At 37.0% G+C, this 23,725-nt stretch overlaps 1 protein-coding gene across 1 annotated transcript; it reads left to right on the top strand.

Moving 5' to 3' along the window:
* The first annotated feature begins 321 nt into the window (after positions 1-321).
* On the top strand, positions 322-13,469 carry LOC124156307 (acyloxyacyl hydrolase-like). Its single transcript, XM_046530777.1, has 11 exons — positions 322-694; positions 786-942; positions 1,021-1,153; positions 1,241-1,426; positions 3,479-3,745; positions 4,655-4,759; positions 4,954-5,150; positions 6,879-7,051; positions 7,866-7,984; positions 9,809-9,982; positions 11,319-13,469. The coding sequence occupies exons 1-11, from the start codon at positions 595-597 to the stop codon at positions 11,445-11,447; spliced, it is 1,740 nt and encodes a 579-aa protein (XP_046386733.1). The 5' UTR covers positions 322-594; the 3' UTR covers positions 11,448-13,469.
* Positions 13,470-23,725: the final 10,256 nt, after the last annotated feature.

Below are 23,725 nucleotides of genomic sequence, written 5' to 3'. Positions count from 1 at the left end.
AATATTCTAATAAATGTTATTTATTAAACGATAAAAAATCATTATCTAATATAATACTTAAACGTGCGCAGAATGACGATTTTTCACCACAGATGTATACTTTTGCTCGAAGTAAAAAAACTAATTATTTCCATGCAATTTTTCACAAATTTTCTAAATGCCTCCCTCTTAAATATAATTTTCATATTTTAATAAAATTATCATCTTAAAAAGTTGTTTAAAATATATTAGCAGATTCTGTCATGGGTGTCCATGAAAGAATTTTGAAAAGGCCGCCAACTTATAACCTCGCCGTGTGCGCATCGTGCGCAATTTTGAACAGACAATCACGGCATGAAATTCACAAGAAGCAGGAAAATATGGATTATGTTAAACCAAGGATACCTTACAAAAACTCGTAGTGTTTGTGTCACTGGATTATACAGCTAAATCCTTCAAGAAAACTTTTACTGCCTTTGAATCATTCACTGAAGCAATAAGGTTTAATTACAGTAAACCATCTGTTCAACGTAGAACTACATATCCTGTTCAAGGGCACAATTTTTGTAATTTAATTTAGACCTTGAAGTGCGAGTGAAACTAACATTAGCAAAAATGAAACTCGGCGGTGTGTTGTGTGTTACTTTTGCGTGTATTTTATCGTTTTCTCCGGCTGTTAGAGCAAGAGGTGTAAATGGAGGAATGGAGTGTGCTGGTAGGTTAGCTACTTATTTGTGCCACATTTAAGACCTGAATGACTAAAAAGCATGAATCATGAATACGTTGTTAATATTGTCTTTTTGCAGTGTGTACCGTTTTGTTGGGCCTCACGGAGCAATTGGCCGAAATCCACAATGAAACCCTGGTTGAAGCATCAATGAGGATTTGTAATATGCTTCCTTATCCCCTCAAGCTATATTGCTCGAAATCAGTTAATGCTCTTGAGGAGTTTCTAGATCAAAAGTAAGTTGGCATGACCCTTTGATGTTTATGTTATTCTTGATCGGACGCTATGATTTGCTTGTCTTGACTGGTTTCCAGATTCCCAGTGGAAATAACTCCAGATGTTATGTGCTATGCCTTGGGCATATGCTACACTGAACCTGAAAGAGGCTTTTGCCATTTATTTCCTAAACCAAAAATAGGATTACCAACTGCAATTAAACACGTTAAGGTAATAAGGTTATTTCTTCAATTTCATACAAGATATGTATTTGTGTCATCATTTTGCATCGTTAATGTCATCATATGAACTTTACAGAAATTTCTCAGTGAAGCAAAGTTGTCATCATTGAAATATATACCTTTGCACACAACAAACAAAATTCCGGAGTTCAACATTTGTGATATCCCTGGGATCAAAGGAATTTGTCACCTGATTGCAAGGAGCTTCAACCTGGTTGCTCCTGCATTGGATGTTGATCAAGATTGGTTCAGCAATTTTCCTGTAAGTTTCTTTTTCTAGCAGAGGCAAACACGTTTCCACCTCTTTCTCATTATTTATGTGAAATGTGAATTTTCAGTCCTTCACCTTTTATTGTAAATAAAATTTAGAACCTCCCACCCATTGGCCATCCCTCTCTGTTCAAGTCAGTGGCCCTTTGTAATATTCATTTATGATTTTAGTTTTCTACGTCTTAGCCATTATTCTCTAATAGGCATTGTGATGCTTGCATCCTTAATTATAATTCATCCTTCAAGTGTGATTTCAGAGTTTATCTTCTCAGCATAACGGTGTTACATGAATGTCTCTCATATGGTGGAGGTAGACCTAAAACAAAATCCTGGGGAAGAAATTCCTCGGAAAAGTGGCTATTCACCTCAAAGCTGCAAGCTCTTAAGGCCGGAACATGATGATTAAAAAAATACTTAAAGCCAAGCGGTTTCCCAGTTTTAGTCGTGTTCAATAATTGTTTTTTTTGCATAGAATTTGATGGCTAAAAATAAATGGTGGGCTCTGACGTTGATATCAGGATTCAAGCAATCATCATCAGTGGTCAATCCATTGCCAGTTATTGCCTATTGTCCCCAATTTCCATCTATTGGCAATGGTCACCAGATGTCACTGACTATTGATTAGTCAGTGATGGTCCTTGATGTAGCGATTGTGCTTATGCCATTCTTGAGATTATTGTGGTTAGGTGACCTAGGACTCACTCTCTAGCAAAGTAATGAGCATTTGGAATTTTTCTTTCATACAATTGAAGCACAGCAATCTATAGAAGTAGGCAAAAAATCTGGTTGACCTTGAAATATGTCCCTTGTTAGGTCGTTCCTGTATTCAAGAAAGGAGTTAGGGAACTAAGAATGCATGAGTGACGGAATGGGAGTGCTTCCTTACCTGTGCCGTTCATAGAAGTGAACAAATGCAGTGTCATTTTTCAAATGCACTTCATTTTCAAGCTGAAATTTTCTCTTCCTCCTTTAACATTATCAAATTTAATTAAATTTTACATCGCAATTACTGCTGTATATGAAATGTATATTTTACTTAAAAGTATGTTAAATCCTAACATAGTTTTCGCTCAAAGTGATCCATCTTTGCCTTTAATTAATGTCATAATCCCTGGCAGTGTTAGCTGGTGGTTGAGGGGTAAAAGGGGACAAGGAAATGAAGTTAATAAAGGAGATGTCCATTCTAAGGATTTAAAAACACCCTATATTTCACATTTAAAGCTGGTATTTACTTTGACACTATGGTCAATAATACTGATAAGTTATGATGGTCATCTATATTTACTGACAATAACTGTGTGCTTATGGTTTGCAGTTAATCCACGATTGCCAATCTTGATGGTTAACTAGGCTATGACTTGAGTAGATTAGTTTATGAATTAAAAGTGTACAGTGAAACCTCGATATAACGACACCCCACGGTGCACTAATAAACACTCGCTATAGCGAATTGTCGCTATACCGGAGGTGGAGCAAATAATAGCCAATATACCTGTTGCGAACAGATATACAGGAACAGGAGTGGTGCGGCGACAGATAAACATCTATCCGATAAACGTAAGCATAAATCCAGACGAAAGGCGATGTTTTTTTGCATCACTAAATTTCCTTACTCAAATAACGACTAACTATTCAAACAATTTATAAGCGCCGCACTGAATAAAAATCATGCAAAGCATTGTTTCGTCATCATTATATTTATCGAACGACAGTTTACCACATAAATTTGAGACTGAGCTCTCCATTAACTTCATTTCTAACAGATCGCTAGCAATTACAGAGGTTAAGGAGTCTTCATGAAAGTCTTCCGGCGGTGAAACCCTCGCTATGGCGAGAGCCAACACCGAAAGGGTCTCGTAAAAACGAATTTTATAACACGCTTATTATAGGGTCAATTGACGGTGCATCGGCTATCTCTCGTAATAGCGGGGGTGTCGCTATAGCCCGTACTCGCTTTAACGAGGTTCCACTGTATATAATTCCTGTGTAAAAATATGCTAACTCTATTAATGATTCACTTGCAAATTTTGATGCATAATTACAGTGGGCAAGAGGATCTTTTTGGCGAGGAAGAGATTGTAGAGACTGGGATAGCAAGACGTACCCAGGGCGTCTTCCTATTGGTAATGATGTCTCTGGGGATTCAAATTGCAATGGAATATCGGGAGTTAATACTGAGGGAGAAATAATGCCCCTCGAAGATGTCTTGTGCAAAGGCACTGAGCCTCGTGGACTAATTTACATTGGTGACTCCGTTGGCGCTCATTTTCACTGTCCAGAAGCATGGATGGATCCCAAACAACTCTCCTCTGTAAGTTTTCTGTATGTTATTAAGAAATCAATAGAATGATTAAGAATGTAAACCAGTTGTCAGTTATCTTTGTGCATGAAATGTTTAGATTCCTCCCCTAGCTTTTTTTAAATGCTGTGATTTGACCTTTCTTTTTCTTGGTTCATTTGTTCATTTCCATTAGTAATGTTTTTCTCTCCCTTTATTTAAATTCCCAAAGTTGTCTCTGTTAATACATCAAGGGTAAAATAAGCCATGAAAAAATATTTGGCTTCCCTGGGATTCGAACCAGGATCTCCCTGTTGCCAAATAATCAGAATGGTGAATTTTTCCCTTGGTGTCTATTTGAGCCTGAGTGTGTGACTGCTTACAAATCGCTTTTATTTTCATAGTGTGTTTTCACTGTTGCCTGTATTATTTTTAAAAATTTCTTTCATTCCTTGTATAATGAAAGCTATTGTTTATGTATTTTCAATTTTGATAATTTTTTTTTTAAGGCAAAAGTCTTATGAAAGTTTGGTATCGACTTGTTGAGCGAGTGTTTTACCACCAAACAAGGAATTGATTTTGAAAAGGTTCTTTCCATATGGAAATTAGTTAATAATTTCAGTATGAATAATAAATTTAACATGTCATTTGTTTTTAATTTCAATTGTTATCACTTGATAAACCATTATTAGCAATTACTAGCACATTCAGTGAATTCTTGTTTCCTTAATAGTAATGGATAATTGTTTGTGTTTATATTTACAAATATTTGTCCCCACCCCCTTTATCCCTATCCCTAATATTAAGGAAAGAAGTTTTGGTTTGCTATGCATGCATGTGGCAATTGGAGGAAGTCTTTGTTTGGACGCATGAAATAAGCTACCAGCCCACTTATTTCCTTGGTTATTTTGTTATTCATGAGACTCTCACTATAATTTGTAGGAAACATTGCAAAATATAACGCAATGGATATTCAATGAGGGAGACTGGCCGCAATTGGGATTTGCCACTGGCTACATGAATATTTCTGGATCACCTCTTATCCAGGTAAGTCATGCTATCACCCACCTTTATGCCGTCAATTGTAGGTTAGTTTTAGTTCCTTTTTGAATTCATGTATCTTTTTGTGATTTTGGTGCTATATTTTGTGTCTCCTCTGTCCTCTTTACCTAAGCCCTGTGTCTCATTGTACATAATTCTCATTTTGAATGCTCTTGAAACTACTTTTCTTGATCATGCAGGGACCAACAGACTCCATATACCTGAGACTACGTGCCAGGAATCGCTGTAACCACAGGGATTACCAAAATCTCTCTCGAAATGGTGCCTCCACAAAAACTGTGCTGAAACATGCTTCTGGGAGTCTTGCTCGTAATAAAACAACGGACTATCCAGCCTTTGTCATCTATGGACTCTTTGGAAATGATGTGTGCAATAAGTATGTGATCTTTCCTCTAGTTCCACCCCTTACTCTTCCATCTTTTTCCTCCCCGTCAGCAGGCCTACCCTCAACAGCTCAGCCAATGACTCCACTGGTTAACTTGCTCCCTGCCACACATACGGCCATATGGAGTCTCACATGACTTCAAATGCTATTTAGTGAGACACCGTATGGCATTTCATTTCTCTGCTTGGTATATATGAAGTAATAACACCATTGAGACCCTCTTGTCTACGTGCCTGTACAGTGATAAATTTTTAATTCTGAGATTTCAGATCAATATTGACGAGGGTCAACTGTGCATACCCTGAAAATTTGAAATTTTCCCTGTCAATATTTACTTGTATATCAAGTTTAAAAATTTTACCTATAGGTATGACGAGTGGATCTGGTTAGCATAGTTGTCTGGGCCGTGGTCTGGAAAGCCAAAGGCTTGACTCCCAGTCCAGCGAAATCTTTTTCCTTGCCTGGTAATGCGAACATGCTGCCCAGTTGATAGCCTACATCTCACAATCAGTTGAAATAATTGGTTCTAGCAATCTTAATTGCCTCAATTATCAGACTCTGGTCTGCTTACTCTTGCTATTACTCCTGCCTTGTCAAACTGTGTATATGATTTGTTATGGGGTCCAAGAATGCCATGAAGAAAGAATTTCTTTAGAGGCGAAGGCTATCCAACTCCAAGACTCGACATCAATCAGATTCCGAAAACTAATCAACAAGAAAGGGTTTCCTGGAATTGGCAAGAATAAGGCCCTATTGAAGTAGGAGTGAAATGGTGATCCAACACCTTTGACCTCAAAGTTTTGGCTGTGGCATCAGCAAAACTGTTGTCACCTAAGCAACACATGAAATGGTAGTAAACCAGTGAAATAGCAAAATTTGCCTGCATGCTGCGCAAAAGCCTTTGTTCTGTTAGAAGTAAGCCCAGTGCACAAAAACTTGGCACAACTTGACTTGTTAAGAACAAGAGCAGTTAATGACGTCTTCCTTTAATCACAGCACAAAATGCATCTCAATCGTGAAATCGATTTCAGAAGGCCTTGAATAGTTTTTACCTTTCTCTGAATGCGATGGTGGTTGGCATAACATGGTGAAACTCCTTCATGATGCACAAAGGTTAAGAAAACACTTAGCTGTTTCACAAAATAAAATATATTGCGACCGGTTTCGATACAGCGTATCATCGATACGCTGTGTCATCGATGATACGCTGTATCGAAACCGGTCGCAATATATTTTATTTTGTGAAACAGCTAAGTGTTTTCTTAACCTTTGTGCATCTTTCTCTGAATATAAAATTATCTTCCTTGCTACTGCTTTATTTCAATAAAAATAATAACTTTTCTCCACTAATGAATATCCAAACTCAAGTGATGCCATTTTAAGTTGCCGTAGACTAGGCTTTGTGTGATTACTGATTTCCTTCATCTTCATCAATGCAAATACATCTATGTTCAATCAAATGGCTAGTTCAAATCATGAAGTCTTCCTTGTATTAAGTATTATTTTCAAAAATCGTGGAACACTTTGATGCATCAAGTGTGTATAAGGTGGCATAAAATGTCACAGAGTCTTGGTTGATGTAGAGACCAAGGTACTATCAGCAGAATGATAGGGGAAGCTCTCCTATAACTATAGGTGATAAAAGACTAGATGTTATTACTTTCTTTGAGTAAGTTGACATAATTTTTTTTTGTTGTGCATCAACTTATCTTTTAACAGCTATGCTGATACGGAACATAATATGACCACTCCAAAGATGATGAAGGAGAATGTGATGAATGTGTTAGAGAGACTGAATTCCACCCTTCCCTCTGGAAGTAATGTTCTCCTCATTGGATTGGTAGATGGCAGCTTCATTTACCCTGCCATGTACAATCGATTGCACCCAATTGGTAAGTTATACATTTGTTTCATATTTATGCAATTCCCATCCTTCAAAGTGTAGTTTTGTAGTTTATTGCATGGTATATATCACCACTATATTATTGCATGGTATATGTCACCACCTACAAATGCCTTTGATTTTTAAGATTTTAATAATAATTTGGGTTTCTAAATGTGCCTTTTCATTATTCTCCAATATGTCATCCCTGAAGTAAAGGAGTAATGCGATGGCTGTAAATTTCATATTCAGTGTAATTTAAAAATTGCCTATTGTAAGGCATTGATGCTGAGATAGTGTTGATCCCAACTTGAGATTTTGTTTTGTGTATAAACTAAACTCTATTGAGTCAGGCCATAACTCTGTTAAACTTACCTCTATTTCTAAATAATGTGTAATTTGACTCAATTGAAACTCTCAAAATAATGTAGAAACTGACTCAATTGAAACTTTTAATATCTGGCATTACCTCCTTTAAACTTGGCTAGGTTTGATTTATTTTTTTCGTATTGTTTTAAAACTGCCATGAAATCGATTGAAACTCACTTGTAACACCATTTCAAGTCCATCATTGCTGAAATGTCATTGAGTTACAACTGACACTGCTTAATCATCATGTTTCAGTTCTCAACTGTGGAAATGTTTAGTTTTCAGCCTGTTGCAACAATATTTTTTTCTGCTGTTTTTTAAATTATTGCTGTTTATTGTTTGTTTCCATTTATTTATTTTCTTCTATTGACCAAGCAGTAGAAGGTTATCCTATAATCTTTTTGAAATCATGTAGATATTGACTGATTTTGGACACTACTTTCATTTTCTTGTAGGGAGGTTTAGGCAGAATGTAAAGTACAAAAATATGTACAAGTGGTTTACCTGCATGGAGATCGGGCCTTGTCTTGGATGGATGACACCCAATGCCACACTCAGGAAAATAACCTCAAGGGTAACTATGAATCCCAGAAAAATTTCTCTCTAAGACTCTGGTTTCAGTTTATAGTTCTGGAAGATATTATTCTTTTTTCACATTCAACTTTTTATTGCTGCTCTTACAAAATCCAATAATCAGGCATTATTAAGTTTTTACCGATGATAAAAAGATGGTAGGTAGTATAGTTAAACGTTGTATGTTCGTATATCATAATCCTCTTGACTTCATTTTAGAGTGTAGAGAAAGAGTCCTCTATTTCTGGTAAAAGTTACCTCAAAATGTCATAAATCTTTTGAAAAATGATCCCCAAAAAGTCCAAAGTAAATTTGTTAATATTCGTAAAATACAGGTTATACTTTTAAATACTCATTCAGGCATGCAAGTTAATACTTTTGTGAGTTGTCTTGAGGACTTTCAGAGAAGTATCTTATCAATATCACAATATATTTGAATTATTTTTATTTATAGCACCTCAACAAATAGTAATTAAATTAAATTAGGCCGAGAAAATCAATCAATGTTTAATTTTGAGATTTAATGGAAAGGTTTTCTCATTCTGTAACCTAACTCCAGGAAGGACAATCAAATCCAAAAAAATTACAAAGTTTAAAGATAAAATTAATGTTAACAGTGGGGAGTAAGGACTCAATTAAATCAATAGCTACCATAATAAAATACCAAATTATATAAGAACTAAAGCGACAATGGCGGAAAGTAGGGACTCTCACATACAAGTAACGGCAAGGGGAAGGGTAGGAAAAATTAAGTTGATAGATTCTGACAACGGTTAAAAGGGCAAAAGAAAAACCAGAGATAAAACAGAATGAGATTGCTCTAGGGTTACAGAAAGGATGAGATAGTTTTCCTGGAGAGGGAGGTAGGGGACATTCTTAAAGAGGCCAAAAATGACCGGAATTATGGCAAGAACTTGAGATGCCATGGTAGGGCGGAGAGAGATAGGAGGCGAAACGGGGGAGAGTGGTGCCAGCAAAAGCCGGAACTGGAGATTGATAAGTGCAATAATGAACTCTTAAAGCCATGCTGAATGTTTTAGTATGAGAAGTAAAGAGATAATTCAAGTCCTATCAATTACTAAGCAATAATGTAATGAAAATAATATTGTCACCTTAAATGGAAAACATTGTAAATCGAAAATATCAAAATTTACAGTATGAACGAAAAGCTATTTAATTTTTGTCATGCAAAATTTAAACATCTGTTTTGGTTTTTAAATTCATTAAATTCAATTTTCAATGGAATTTTTTTCAGCTTTCTTATATGAAATATGAGGTTTTACAACTGTTGGCATAAAAATTGAAATATTATGAATTTTTTTATGTACAAGCTATTTAATTAAAGGTGACATTATAAAATAAAAGTCACTCTGTACTCATGAAACATGTATGTACCAACTTTGTCTCTCTAATCAAACTAATTTTGTAATTGATAATGTTATTTGAAATTTTAACATTTGTAAATCGGGCCAAATAAGTTTTTCAAATTTAATCAACCCAGTAATGTCAAAATATACCAAACTTTTTACCTTTAGGAATAGGAATTTGTAGTACCACTAATGGTGTGCAGAATTTTGAAGCATATGGGTGAGAAACGCAAGATAATAATTGTAAATTCTAAATTGGTGGGGGGTATAACTGTTCAAATTTTCCCCTCAATTTTCTAAGGAATAGTGAAATAGAAGCCTTGATTTTGAACAACCCAAGGTCATAGTGAATTTTTTGGTGTACCTATTTTTTATGTGTACTGTATATTTTTTTTTAATTTCTTCTCCCTCGTAAAAAAAATTGATAATTTTTTCTCATTCTTTCTCTCCTGCTGCAGAGATCTTTTGAGCTGTCAGGAGTTCTGAAGAAAATTGCAGAAGACCAGAGTTTCTCAGCTTTGAAAATTCATTATTTAGATAATCCCTTAGCTCAAGTTATGCAAGAATGGGAAAAGAAGGGTCGACAGGTGTGGGAGTTGATAGATCCTGTGGACAGCCTTCATCCAAGCCAGGTAAGATATCACAAAGCTGTGGATAGAAATATGCACTTTTTCTTTTTTGAAAACACACTAGCATATATGTACAGATCAGCCATTCATCTCTGTTCAAAGCTGTGTATTTATTTCAAGCACCCCAAAAAAAAAGTGCATCACAACCTCTTACATTGGATTTTTTATAATAAATGACAATGGACGAACCCAGTTAAAAAGCAACCTGACTAGATAGGGCTTGAATGTATGACTTTTCCGTTTAAAAATATCAGCTAGCAATTAAACAATGAATATAGGTTAAATACACCAAGGATGAAGTTTGCCATTATAAAATATTTGAATTAGCCAGGATTCGAACCTGGCTCTCAAGCATTACTGAATCTAGCTTTAACAAAAGATTAAGAAACTGGTGAGAAATCTTTAATCTAATGAATGTCCGTCAGGCCAAGTCAAATATTTTTTCATGGTGAACTTTGTCCATTGTATTTAACATTGCACCCTTGCGTGTAACTGTGAATCAGTCACTTGTTTGATGCTATGCAATGAATTCAGGGTTCACACAGGTCAAGGAAACAAACATTGGGAATGGGAGTTGGGGATATCCGAGGACATTAAATTGTAGTCATGGAATAATTCCAGAGGAGGCAGCAATAAGGTGAAATTCATGGTTGAATTCATGGAGGATTGCTGCATTCCATGGGGCAAGGAGGTTGTTTTGTTGCCCTCCTTGCTGGGCAGCGTGGGGTCACGCTGATATGGCAGTACTTCACTTTATTGCTGCTGCTGCTGCTCTGCTCAATTCTCCCATATATCTTGCTGTGTTTTCCTGCAAAATCTCTTTATCCGAATGCTTTGCTATGAATGTAAAGACAATAACATTTAAAAATTCAGTCTGTAAATCAGAGAAATTAAATACAGTAAGTTGTTATGAACCCTGAAACAATATGTCTGAATCCAGGCTGGACAAAAGATCAAGAAACTGGTGAGGAATCTTTGATCTGATGAATGACTGAAACCAGCGTGATATGTATTCTGTTCAATAAAAAGTTATGGTACCTTTTCAAACGATTTATTCAATACGACAGTTAATCGTTATATTAACAGTTATTTTTTTAAATAACTGTTAATATAACGATTTCTGTACCTGATGATGTCACCTCTGCAACGAAACCGGTCGTCTTGAATAAACAGTGTGAAAAAGTACCATAACTTTTTATTGTTCCGAATGGATTTTCACAAGGTAAAGCCGGAAACAATCGAGTTTATGTATTCTGTTAATTTTTTTCTTTAGTAATCAAAGTTAACTTTAAGGTTTTGAAATATGTTTGGAACTTAAGTATGCTTATCTATGTTACAGATTGCTCAGTCTTTGATCACCGATGTCTTATGGAGAAACATTGAACAAAAATTTCCTTATATTCTTGGAGACGTGAACCCTCACAATGCAAAAATAGAGGAGCTCTTTGGCGATCAAGGAGGCCATTAGAAATACGAACGGAGAAAGACTTGTCAGGCCTGCAGAAAATTACTAATATCCTTGGATATTATTTCTATGAAGTATTATGTCAAATATGAATTTCTATTGTTAGAAGTTTGATATCTTGCGGGAAACTTTAAACCTCTTAAAAAAAGCTGTATTAAAATACTTGTCATGAACCACAAGAAATCATTATGTTAAGGTATTAAGAACAATTAATTGTTCTCTTTAAGAGGCATTGCCAATAAATATTTATATATATGGGCCTACTAAGGGCAAGTAAGGCAAGACTTGCTGTGTATTGAGACCCTGCCCAGGAGGATGAAATGTGTCAGCTACATTTAAATCTCTATTTTAAAAATTTGAAGGGACTGTCTGAAGAAAGTGTCTATTCAAAGAGCGTGGAAAATACCCAAGTAGCAAACAATATCCCTGCAACATCCAGACAACATTGTTGGCGTTAACATGTGACATCCGTGCAATATCCATGTTAATCTAATTAACGTTGTATGGCTATCTGTCAAATATCTGAAGGGCCCACTGAACAACATGGCAGCAACGTCCAACAGTGGACATTGAGGTCCATATTACAGCATCTCTCAGATATCCTCTCAGCATCTAATGAGTAGATGGTAGGTTTGCATATTATGGTTTTTGGTAATCCCCAGATGTACAAACAAAACATATGCGCTCTTCAATTCTATGGAAAGCATATGCTACATATGGATTTAGAATTTTTTTAAAAAGTTTTGGCCCAAAAATTTGGATTCACATTTGACTGTGGGACACCGGTTTTGAGAATATCACGGATATTAAAACTTGGATATCTATGTAACGCTATGATTACAACTTGCCGTGGATGTTACAAATTTGGTATCTATTTAACGTTATTTTTACCACTCATTGTGAATGCGATGAATAGGATATCTCTATAGCGTTGTCAAAATATCCATCATGTAATAACTGTGTGTTTTGGATATATCAACCTTATTTTGATATCTGATGGATATCATCTGTTGCTTGGGTACAGGAACATTATTTGAATAAGTTATTGGTGTGGACTTAATAAAATTTGTGTGAAAATGGGAAAAGCATAATATGTAGGAGATCAGAAGTGAGGCTTCAGTGTAAATCTGTGTTACAGGGGTGGCAGCTAACCTTTGGGATATATTGGTAATGTCCAACTCTTCATATGAAATATATTAATTTGATAATCATTTACTACTCCTTTGATGTATTTCAAATTTTTTTTCAAGTTGTAGAAATGACATTATTTTTGGCACTCTTTTTCATGGTCATGACTTGCTTACAACATCATAGGAAAAGATTTTCAAGCCTCTATAATGAAGCATCTAATTACTTTACCTCTTAAGATTCATAACTTGAATTTTTTATATGATGCTTAAAGACAGCCTATTGTACATAGTAAATCCTCTACTATCTCTTCCTTTTTAGGCTTCCATTGAGCATAAACATTTATTGAAAAATAGGAATATTTTTACTTTGTAAAGTACGTTTTTTTATTCCAAATTCAGTGCATCTGTAAAAGTGCATTATTCAGCTCTCTTATAATTTCCTCCATCTAATATGTTTTGCAAAAAGGCAGTGCTATAGCATACTGATACTTATATCAATGCTATAGTATACTGATATTTTGCATAAGGCAATAGTACATATTTTTTTTCCGAGTCCAGAGTATTAAGAGTTTAATTTGGTATGTCCAGATGAGGCTTATGATTTATTCATTGATTTTTTATATACTTTTATCATGTTTGCGATTAGACTGTCATATTTATTTTTTTTATAATTCTGCCTGGAGTTACATCATGTAATTCATTTTATAAGCATTCCAAACTTTATTTCAATACTTAATTACTTTATAAGCCTTACCAACAATGGCAAAAATTTGATCTCTTATTTTTGTGGCAGCTCTTGTGAAATTGTCAAATTTATGCTTTTTTTTAAATTTTGCTGTCATTAGTTTTATTAAGTTTGTAATATGATCAGTCGTAAATAAAATTTGGTCCACAATGTGTTCCTTTTAGTACATATAATGTTAGATGAGTGTTTGGTCAACCATGAAGTGTAAGATGATGGAAGCCAATTTCAGAAGGTAAAATTGTGACCTGGCTGGGACTCAAACCTGGATCCCTCCTGTACTCTAACATGAGGGTCTTCAACCTTTTTGCTAGGGCCAAAAATTGATTTCACATTGTCCAGAGAGCCACAATTCTCCACATCACTTTACCACCACATCAATAAAATATAACAGAACGTATGATTTCGAAGTCGAATTATCTTTATTGGTTAAAAATTTCAATCAATCGATGTGATTTTTGACATTGTTTATTATCGACAAGTGTGTTGTTTTTATTTTGTGTGGAGCAATATAATATTTTCTTGAGCGGCTAGGGGCCGCAAGAAATAAGCCGGCGGGCCACGGATTGAAAACCCTTGATCAAACTCATTTTCATTCAAAACATAACTCTGTAATCCACACCCTACTTTCTTGAGAAGAGATGTAAAAAATCATTGCAAAAATTCTATTCCTCTTGCCGATTTCATTTCTGTGGTGGAGGCTTTTCCTTTTCTCTACATCCCTCCACAGTCTCTGTCCCTCCTCAGCACCAAACCTGACATTTCAACTTTCCTAATCCCCCCTTAGGCTAAATATTGCTTGATTTCTTAAATTATAGGCACAGAGGGACATTTAATCCATACAGATTCAGTAGTGGATACAGAAAAAACTCCAGGGGGGGCACAAAAGTTATCTTGAACTACCTTTACTTTTATCGTAATAAAAAATAATTATGTCACATGCAAAGTTTAAGAAAGTTTTATTTAAACTGATAATATAGTATAGCAACTTATAGAAGGCAGTGTAATCTTATGATATAAAAAGAAGTTACAATAGTGGTTGTGCAATGTTAGACTGTGAAGCCAAGGGGGGTGGGGGCGCCCCCCCATATGTATTATTTTGGAGGCCACTGCACAGTTTTCAAACGTAAGCCCTCCTAAAACTTCCAATTTTTTAAAACTTGTCATATAAGTTACAATGAGGAATTATATATGTCTTACCAAGAATGATGAAATTTTTTGATTTGACCCAATTTTCCCTGAGAGGTGCCAGAGTGCCGTTTCAGCATGACCCGCCAGAAATTAAGCACTGGGCTGAATCCTTCAAATGAACTAGCTTTTAATCCATGTCAGTCTATTCCGGCAGGCTCATTCACCCATTTTTCATTTTTTTTGTTTCGGATAGAATATTTGATTTGTCACCTTCCTCTTGTGTTATTTGTGGCATAAATTCGAAAAGCTTAGCTCATGACATCACTGACTCTTTCCAAGCAGCTCACCACCTCTCCTTAGCCTTGTGCATCTTGAAGATTGATTGAATGAAAATTGTGAAAAGGAGCTGGCAAAAACTAGTTTGGTCAAAGTGAAAGTCCTGATGGTCATAGATAGCTCTAGAGAATGCGATGAAATTGTTATAGTGGCTTGTGGATTCATGTGCAAGTGAGCGCATGACCCTTCATAGGAAAATTCTCACAAATTTTTATAAGAATAAATGGGGAATAGTTGATGTTGCCAATGAGTATCTGTCAAAAATTTGTGGAAAGGGAAGTGTGGAGTTGAGATTGATATCACTGATATTGGTTGCAGGGGAAAAATTAAACTTTTTAAGACAGAACAAACTACCAACTGATTTTTTTATTTTTTGCTTATCCTATTTATTTTACAACTAATTGAAAGATATTATGAAAGAAAACTTGAAAAAAATTGTAAATGCATTTTCAAGCATATTCCCAAATCGGAACACCCCACAAAGTTTTTATACGGCTTGAAAAATAAATATACACTTGACCAAAAAACTATGCTTAACAATGTAATATAAATTGATCTGTTGAATAAATGAGCATTTTTTGCTGTGGAGCGAGCATAGGGAAAAATATCGAATAAACCGCATACTCACTACAGAGGTGATAAAAATAATCAATTTTGGAAAGATATAATTAACGACCAATGTGTACACAAGTTATGTGATTCACTTTTAAAAAATGCTTCCATACTTTATAAATATAACCGAAGCTATAATGGTAATCACTAGAGATGTGCGAATAGTATCCGCGAATACTCGAATACCTCGAATATTAGAAAGTATTCGATATTCGAGGTTTCGAATAGTTATGCGAAAAGTACCGCCTCGAATACTTCGAATTTCGCGTCATACACTGTCGCACGCACGTCGTTGGTAGTTGACTCGGAAAAATGTAGAGAACAGTTGTCATTTAGTGCTCGCAGCGCCGTTTTACGCAAGTTGACAAATTACATCAAATTCGTGGATTTTAGCGGTGAAAAGAGTTCAACGAGGGGAACCGAAAATGGTCGGGTGAAAAAATCCGAAAATCCCCGATTCCCCCCACCAGGAGAACCTCAGTGCCGTGGGATAGCAACCTTAGGGCATTTCCCACGATCCACTATCCCCCTCCATTCAGCACTCGCCTCACCCACTCTGACGCTTTCCTCTTCTCCGAAATCAAACAAAAGGTCCCAGCTCGCTCAGGGATCGCATTACGAAGACCCCTGCTTCGAAAAAAATATCGAGTTACGAGAACAATAAAAACGTGTTTCACGCCCTCCCCCTTTTTCTCACCCACTGACCTTTTTCTGGCTACCTGCTTCGAAGTTCTCCATTTCTGGAGGTCAACTGCTGTGTGAGTACCGTGGGATACTTACATTAGCGCATTTCCCAAGACCCGGTATCCCTCTCCATTCAGCACTAGCCCACCCCTCTGAGGATTTCCTCTTCTTCAAAATAAAAAAAAGGTCACAGCTCGCGCAGGGATCATATTACGAAGACCTTACCTTCGAAAAAATACCAAGTTACACGAGAACAATAGAAACGTGTTTCCGGCCCTCCCTTTTCTCCCCCACTGACCTTTTTTTTCCTACCAGCTTCGAAGTTCTCCATTTCTGAGGAGGTCAACCGCTGCATGAGTCATCTATTAGCACAAAAGGTGTCTAAGAATGACTTTCGTCAATTGATGTTACACCTTTATTGAATTGAAATATTAGTAATGTGCGCGTAATTTAAAAAAGAATAAGACCAAACACGACGTATTTCTGAGTTTATTTAAGCATTTTACGCAAAGAAATAAATGTCAAAATACGACGGAGGCTTAGCATTCTGGCGAAACTCGATATGAGCAGCAGAGCTTCTCGGAAGTTGATGCGGTATTTTTTTCCGAAAGCATATATAAAGTTACAATTAATGAGTGGTGCTATAAATCTTTATTGTTACAGTCCCAGACAAAGGGATATTTTCACAGAATATTTGGTTTCTCCCTTATAGCAATTCCAATTCATCTTCTTATCTCGTGAGAACTCCCAAAGATGGACTGAAAATAATTGAAGAAAATCCGGTGGAAAAGAGCTTGTATTTTGCAAAATGCCTCAGATTGTCAGCTAGCACTTGGCAGCAGAAGTGGGGGTAAAGCGATGTTAGTTGAATTAATTATATGCCCAATTGTTTCCATAAAATTAAAATATTCATTAATCAGCTAAATTCCTGTTCGAATCATTTAAAGTAAATCAAAATTACTCCCCAAAATCTTGTGTTGCCTGCTGCATAGGCAACCGAGTCAAACATTCCAGCATTCATCATTTAGTATTCGAGGTATTCGAAATTCGAGGTATTCGAAATTCGAGGTATTCGAATATTCGAGCAATGATTTAATATTCGAATTCGAGAAATCTGCTATTCGACCCATCTCTAGTAATCACAGATACGAAATATAATTTTCATGGACTTTTATCTGTTTCCAAATGGGGAAATTGGACTGTAAACGGTTAAAAACCTTTGGGACCACTTAAGGGCATAGTTAGTTGGACATTTCTCCTCTTTCACTGCTCTGCATCAAATCTTCCGTCTATAGTCTTCCCAAAATCAAAAACATTACCAGCCACTTGCAGGGGCAGCTAGGAATTAAGGCTAGGGGGGGTTTTAGGCGCAACTAATGCTTAACGGGTGTGGGGTATTGCATACCCACCAGGGTAAGCAGGAGTTGTGGGGACCCTCTTCCAGAAAAATTTGAAGAATAATGGTTCAAAATGGTAAGTTTTACGGCTTTCTGAGGGATATTTGATAAATCCTAACACTACTCTATAAGTAATACTGATCCAAATAAGTAAAATGGATTAAACTTAAAAATTTCTCTGAGCTCTGGGGGGGGTGGGGGTTTTATCCCCCAAAACACCCTCCTCGCTGCGCCACTGGCCACTTGGGCATACCCAGCGAGGGGCAGGAGGGAGCAGCAGCCCACCCCCCATTCCCCTAGAAGCAAAAATCTCAAATGTCTTGAAGGAAAATAATATTTTTTCTAGCAAATAATTTTAAAAACTAACAAAGAGCTGTTATAGTTTCCTTAAAATTTTGATTTCATTCACCTTTCCCATGCTTAAATCTTACCTATAACTTGAAAAACCATGGCTTGCCCCCCCACCCTCTAGTTTTTGATCCAGGGTACGCCCTTGAACAGCCACCCTAATGACCATATCCTCCTACTACTCACCTTTGAAGTATATCTTCTACTATCATCTACTAAAACAATCCCGTCTCGTTCATATTAAAAACTAGTTGAGGGGAATAGGAGCCGCTCTCAATCACAGCTTGGAGTTCATAAGAAAATATTGCAGCGACTGTGCTATCAGCAATTGTAGATTCACCTGAAATCGAAGCACTAAAATGCCATCTCGCTGTTTAAAATTCTGGAACCAACCGGAGCAATCACCACCCACGACATCTTTTACAGATCCAAATAAAGCGACAGCTTTTTCAAAAAGAACTGCCTGTGATAGAGGAACATTATTTGACAGTTTATGATAAATCCAGGTAATTAGAAATCTGGCCGTTTTCTTCTAGCAATCAACTTCGAGTTCGTAGTGACCGGTTGGCTGAAGGTGGTGTCAGGGGTGCAGCTAGGAATTGGGGGGGGAGGTTTAGGTGAAACTAATACAGTGGTGTGTGGGGGTAAAGAATAGCCACCGGGATAAGCGGTAGGTGCGAGATGAATAAATTGATATTGAATTTTAAGATAAACGGCTCAAAATGGTGAGTTTTACAGCTTTCTGAGGGATATTTTATTAATCCTTACCCTATTCTTTTAATAATATCAATCCAATTACGTAAAATGGATTAAACTTAAAAATTAATCTGAGCTCTGGGGGGAGTTTTATCCCCCAAACCCCCCCCCTCGCTGCACCACTGGTAGGTGGTGTCAGGGGAGCAGCTAGGAATTGGGGGGGGGGGAGGTTTAGGTGCAACTAATACCGGGGTGTGTTGGAGTATGGAATACCCACCAGGATAAGCGGTAGGTGCGAGATTAATAAATTGATATTGAATTTTAAGATAATCAGCTCAAAATGGTGAGTTTTACGGCTTTCTGAGGGATATTTTATTAATCCTATTTACTACTCTTTTAGTATTATCAATCCAATTAAGTAAAATGGATTAAACTTAAATATTTATTTGAGCTCTGGGGGGGGGTTTGAACCCCCAAACCCCCCCCCCCCCCCTCGCTGCGCCACTGTGTGGTTACTGACGATTTAACTTCGACTTTGTTCAGAATATTTTTTGCGGACTGTTGACTTCGTGAGCTTAAACTTACGCGCAATAACCGAATTCTTGCATTTGACGTTAAAAATTGCTGACTTGTTTGGCTGAATCGGTTCTCCCGGGAAAACATAAAAATGGCGGAAACTTCAGATTTTTTCCGGACGGACGTTTGTTTTTTACCTTTATACTCCATAAATATGAATCGAATACGGGTGGTTTTTGTTTATTAAGAAAGCTAATGAATGTGGCCGCATGTTGTTTAAATTTTTCTAGCTTTTTTAAGTTCATCGATGCGTAAAAGTCGTCTGATCCTAAATTTAACGGCAGAAATTGAATTTATTTTCGATACTTGGTGTTGTCCTCTGCGAAATATTTTTCATCAACGACCAAACAATTAATATATTTGCCCACAATGTCCTCTACTGTAAGTAGGCAAATATGTTTCTTTTCGTCACAAATTATAACCGAGATAAAAATTAAACAATGTTTGAATGTCACCGAAAGTTACAATTTTCTAAAGATTAACATGACATTTCGTCAAGCTATAGCCCACCGAATTCCTTTAAACTTTGTAAGTATATGGAGCACTGTAGGTATAAAAAACTTCATTTTCCAACTAAATCTTTTTTGAATTCATGATTTTTCAATATTTTGTTTTCTTTTATGAAGGAAAGTAATTGTATTTTTATATTACGGTGGGAGGGTCTGGACCCCCCGGACCTCCCCTCTGGCTGCGCCACTGATCCTCAGTTTTGAATCATTATCAACACGCTGTACAAACCATATATAATATCAGAGTTACGTCCTCTTTGGTCTCATACTTTCTCAAATTTCGCCATGGCCACGAAAGAGGGGGTCGGAGGAAATGCAATGCTCTGACAGATATCTGCTACCCATTGCTCTCATGTAACACGCAAGCGGTGACTCCTCGCGTAACAAAACCCTTTAAAAAGGTGCCTAATGCAGGGGATGGTGGCATGGGCGTACCAAGCAGGGGGAAGCTGCCCCCCCTGCTTTTAAGTAAATTTAGCTCAGAAAGTTTTGAACAAATTTTCTTTAAATCCAAGAAAAGTGATATTAGTGTGAAACAAGTAATCAAAATAAAAACATTTTTAGAGCAAAATTTTAAAAACTATTAAAGTGCTGTTATAATTTTCTTGAAATTTTGGTTTCCTTTGTTACAACTTGAAGGACCACAGCTTGCCCCCTCTAGTTTTGACCCTGAGTACGCTCTTGGGTGGTGGCGCTCCCTTCTGGTGGCAGATTGCATAGCCAAACATCAACGACAATATATTTAATGAATACATTTTTTAGTATACTGGGACTAGTCACGGTGATAACTTTTACGGGAGTCACCCGCAATGCGCAAATTGTGTGAAAAATCCACAGAGAACCTTGACTGAGCCTTGACCGGGATTCGAATCACAGGGGAGAATGACGCCTCGGTAGCTTAACTGGCTAAAGCACTCAACCGGGTATTGAAATGTTTAAAATTAATATTACCATTCACGAGAATATCTCCTAATATATTCCTACTCTAGAGCCAGCTTCGAAGATGCCGTCTTTAGAGCGTATTAGGGGTTCCAGGGACAAAAATCGGTGAGATTTGAGGCTTGTATCTCAACAGCGAGAAAAGCGTGTTTAAGGAAGTTTCCCCTTATGTCACCCCGCTTTACTTCAGCTGTTGTTGTTGGCGGGCGACTACTCACCCTACTCCACTATGCTGTGTTCAACATTAACTGGCGTTGTATCCAGCAGAGGGAGTCAAAGCGTGAGAGGTGCATTATGATAAGCTAGCCTTTAAAGTCGACAGTCAACAAACCCCCAAGGGCTGTAGAAGGCGAAAAAAAATGTTAAAAAATCCTAATGTCACCATTTACGAGCATACCTCCTGGCATAACAAACGACGCTAATAACTGGCTTAGGAAATGTCCATTTTTAGAGAAAATCTGACGTCCCAGAGGCAGATTTTAGGCTTGTATCTCCACGGCGAGAATAACTTATAAGGAGGTATCCCTGTAAGTTGCCCAACTTGACTTGAGCTGTTGCTGTTTGCGGGCGACTACTCACCCTCCCTCCCAATGCTCTGATTGCCATTGGCTGGCGTTGTACTCAGCAATAAGAGGATAAGCGGAGGGGGTGTGCATTACTACTAGCCAGCCGTTCAGGGGAGGGACGAGAAGCCATCTGTTACAGTCGACAGTCAACAGGCCCGAAAGCTGCAAAAGAAGACGTAAAAACGTAAGCAAATTCTAATGGTACCATTTACGAGTATACCTCCTGACGTAACATACGACACTAATAGCTGGCTAAGAAAATGTCCATTTTTAAAGAAAATCTGACGTCCCAGAGGCAGATTTTTGGCTTGTATCTCCACGGCGAGAATAACTTATAAGGAGGTATCCCTGTAAGTTGCCCAACTTGACTTGAGCTGCTGCTGTTTGCGGGCGACTACTCACCCTCCCTCCCAATGCTCTGTTTGCCATTGGCTGGCGTGGTGCTCAGCTATAAGAGGATAAACAGAGGGGGTGCATTACGACTGGCCAGCCGTTCACGGTAGAGAAGATAAGACAGCCGTTCAATGGGTAGTCAACAGCCTCGAAAGCCACATATGGCGAGGAAAAACTCAAACAGTTTCAAACCATACCATTTACAAGAATAACTCCTAGAATGACATATGACATTAATACCCGGCTTCGAAAAAGCCCTCTTTAGAGCAAATCTGATGTTCCAGGGAAAAAAATATATAAGATTTGAAGCTTGTTTCTCCACGGCGAGAATAAAATACAAGGAGGCTTAGAGTTCAGGGAACCTCTATTGCTTCGTAAGAAGGCCTCTCCTCGTACTTTGAGAGATCTAAAGTCAGGCATGAACAAATTGAGACAACCGAATCGCATCAGCTGACAGATGAAATTACTCACATGGTGATTTCTGAAGGTTCTCATTGGGATTTTAGAGAGAAATCTGATCCTCCAGCCGTCAACTAATTAGGAATCTGTATGTTAGGTAAATTCTCAATTAGATGATAGATATTGGTCACCGCAAGCCAAGGCCGTAGCCATGGGGGGGATCAAGGGGGATTCCCCCCACCCCGAAATGAAAAAAATTAAATAGATACTTTATGCTTGCTTGATACTCACACAATGATATTATATAGTGGCGCAGGGACATCTAGTAGTCCAATGCGACTTAAGTCAATAATTATCTAAGCGAATTTGTAGTTGCAGTGTGTGCACTTGTAGTGCAGTGTGTGAAATAATAGTGCTGTGAATTAGTGGAGAGGTGAGTGACTTAAAAGCCTCCTGAGGGACCGCAGAATTGACATCGACTCCGAGGAGTTAATTCATTTGGTCGCTGCAAAAAAAAGCTAGAAGGCTAAATTCGATTTTATAATAATATTTTTATATTTTCCTTTAAGGGCTTGTGATAAATATGTATATTTAACTGTATTCGCTATTTTATTTATCTTATAAAAATAATTTTATTTTTGTCTACTATTCCATCCCAGTGAGAAATGGGTGGTGGAATCCACGTGGAAATTAGGTGGAAATGTAACGTGGATACCACGTGTTTTTGGTCGTGGAATCAACGTGGAACCCACGTGGAAATTTGGTGGAAAAATTAAAACAGCAGTAGGTGCTGCCCTGAAACATTCTTATACATTACCATGGCAATGCATAAGAATGTATAAAAATTTGAAACAGGTTTATACAATTTTTTCATAGGGGATACCATCATTTTCTGCTCCACCATCAGGCTGTCAGTTGAAAAATAAACATATCTAATACAGAAATATTACATTCATATAATTTATCCTGAATTTTCCCTGTGGGTCCAGTTTGAATATGATTATCTAGAAAATATCTTCTCAAGACATCTTGTAGATATCAGAAAAGGGAACATTCAGAAGCCTACAAAATGTCTGGAAGCTATTACAAAATATTTTATGGATATTTTATGCTATGATGATCCTTTATCTCATCTATGAAATATTGTTAATTTAAAAATTTATGAGAAGAACCAAAGCATTGCAATGCACATTTGCTTTCATCATGAAGAACTATCTGCACATGGTTAGGGAAGAATTTAAATTTACTGCTTATTCAGTGGTGGCATTTTGTTTGGAATTGTATGAGGAAGTACATTAGCTGCTGGGTATTCGATTTAGATATAGAGTGGTCGAGGTTTTAATGGTTTCAGGACAGCACCTACTGCTGTTTTAATTTTTCCACCAAATTTCCACGTGGGTTCCACGTTGATTCCACGACCAAAAACACGTGGTATCCACGTTACATTTCCACCTAATTTCCACCATAATTTCCACGTGGATTCCACCACCCATTTCTCACTGGGATAAACCCCGAAAATATTTTCTGGCTACAGCCTTGCCGCAAGCAATACTACTAATCTGCATAAAATGAGAGTAATTGCATGTGTACTTGTAGCAAGATCATGTTTTATCAAGAGAGTGTTAAGGTTATTTGATTAAGTTCAGCAGCATTGGGATGTATCCCCGATTAAGGAATTTGTGCTGTAACAAAATTGGGCTACGCAAGGCATGGGTGCATTATATTTACTAAAAGAATCTACTGTTGTGCGATTAAATAGAAAAGGAAAATTGTTTCCTTAGTGAATTTAAAATATTCTTTTTCTATTTATGGGAAAATACCTG

This window comes from Ischnura elegans, chromosome 3 (assembly GCF_921293095.1).
Source record: "Ischnura elegans chromosome 3, ioIscEleg1.1, whole genome shotgun sequence".
Classification (NCBI taxonomy): Eukaryota; Metazoa; Arthropoda; class Insecta; order Odonata; family Coenagrionidae; genus Ischnura; species Ischnura elegans.
Note: the sequence above shows the minus strand (reverse complement) of the source record. Positions and strands in the feature narration are given on the sequence as shown.

Excerpts from the sequence above, each read along its gene's own strand:
- LOC124156307 (XM_046530777.1), top strand. The coding sequence starts at position 595 with ATGAAACTCGGCGGTGTGTTGTGTGTTACTTTTGCGTGTATTTTATCG. Across the intron at positions 1,154-1,240 it reads CTGCAATTAAACACGTTAAG|AAATTTCTCAGTGAAGCAAA; the intron begins GTAATAAGGTTA and ends TGAACTTTACAG. Across the intron at positions 7,052-7,865 it reads CAATCGATTGCACCCAATTG|GGAGGTTTAGGCAGAATGTA; the intron begins GTAAGTTATACA and ends ATTTTCTTGTAG.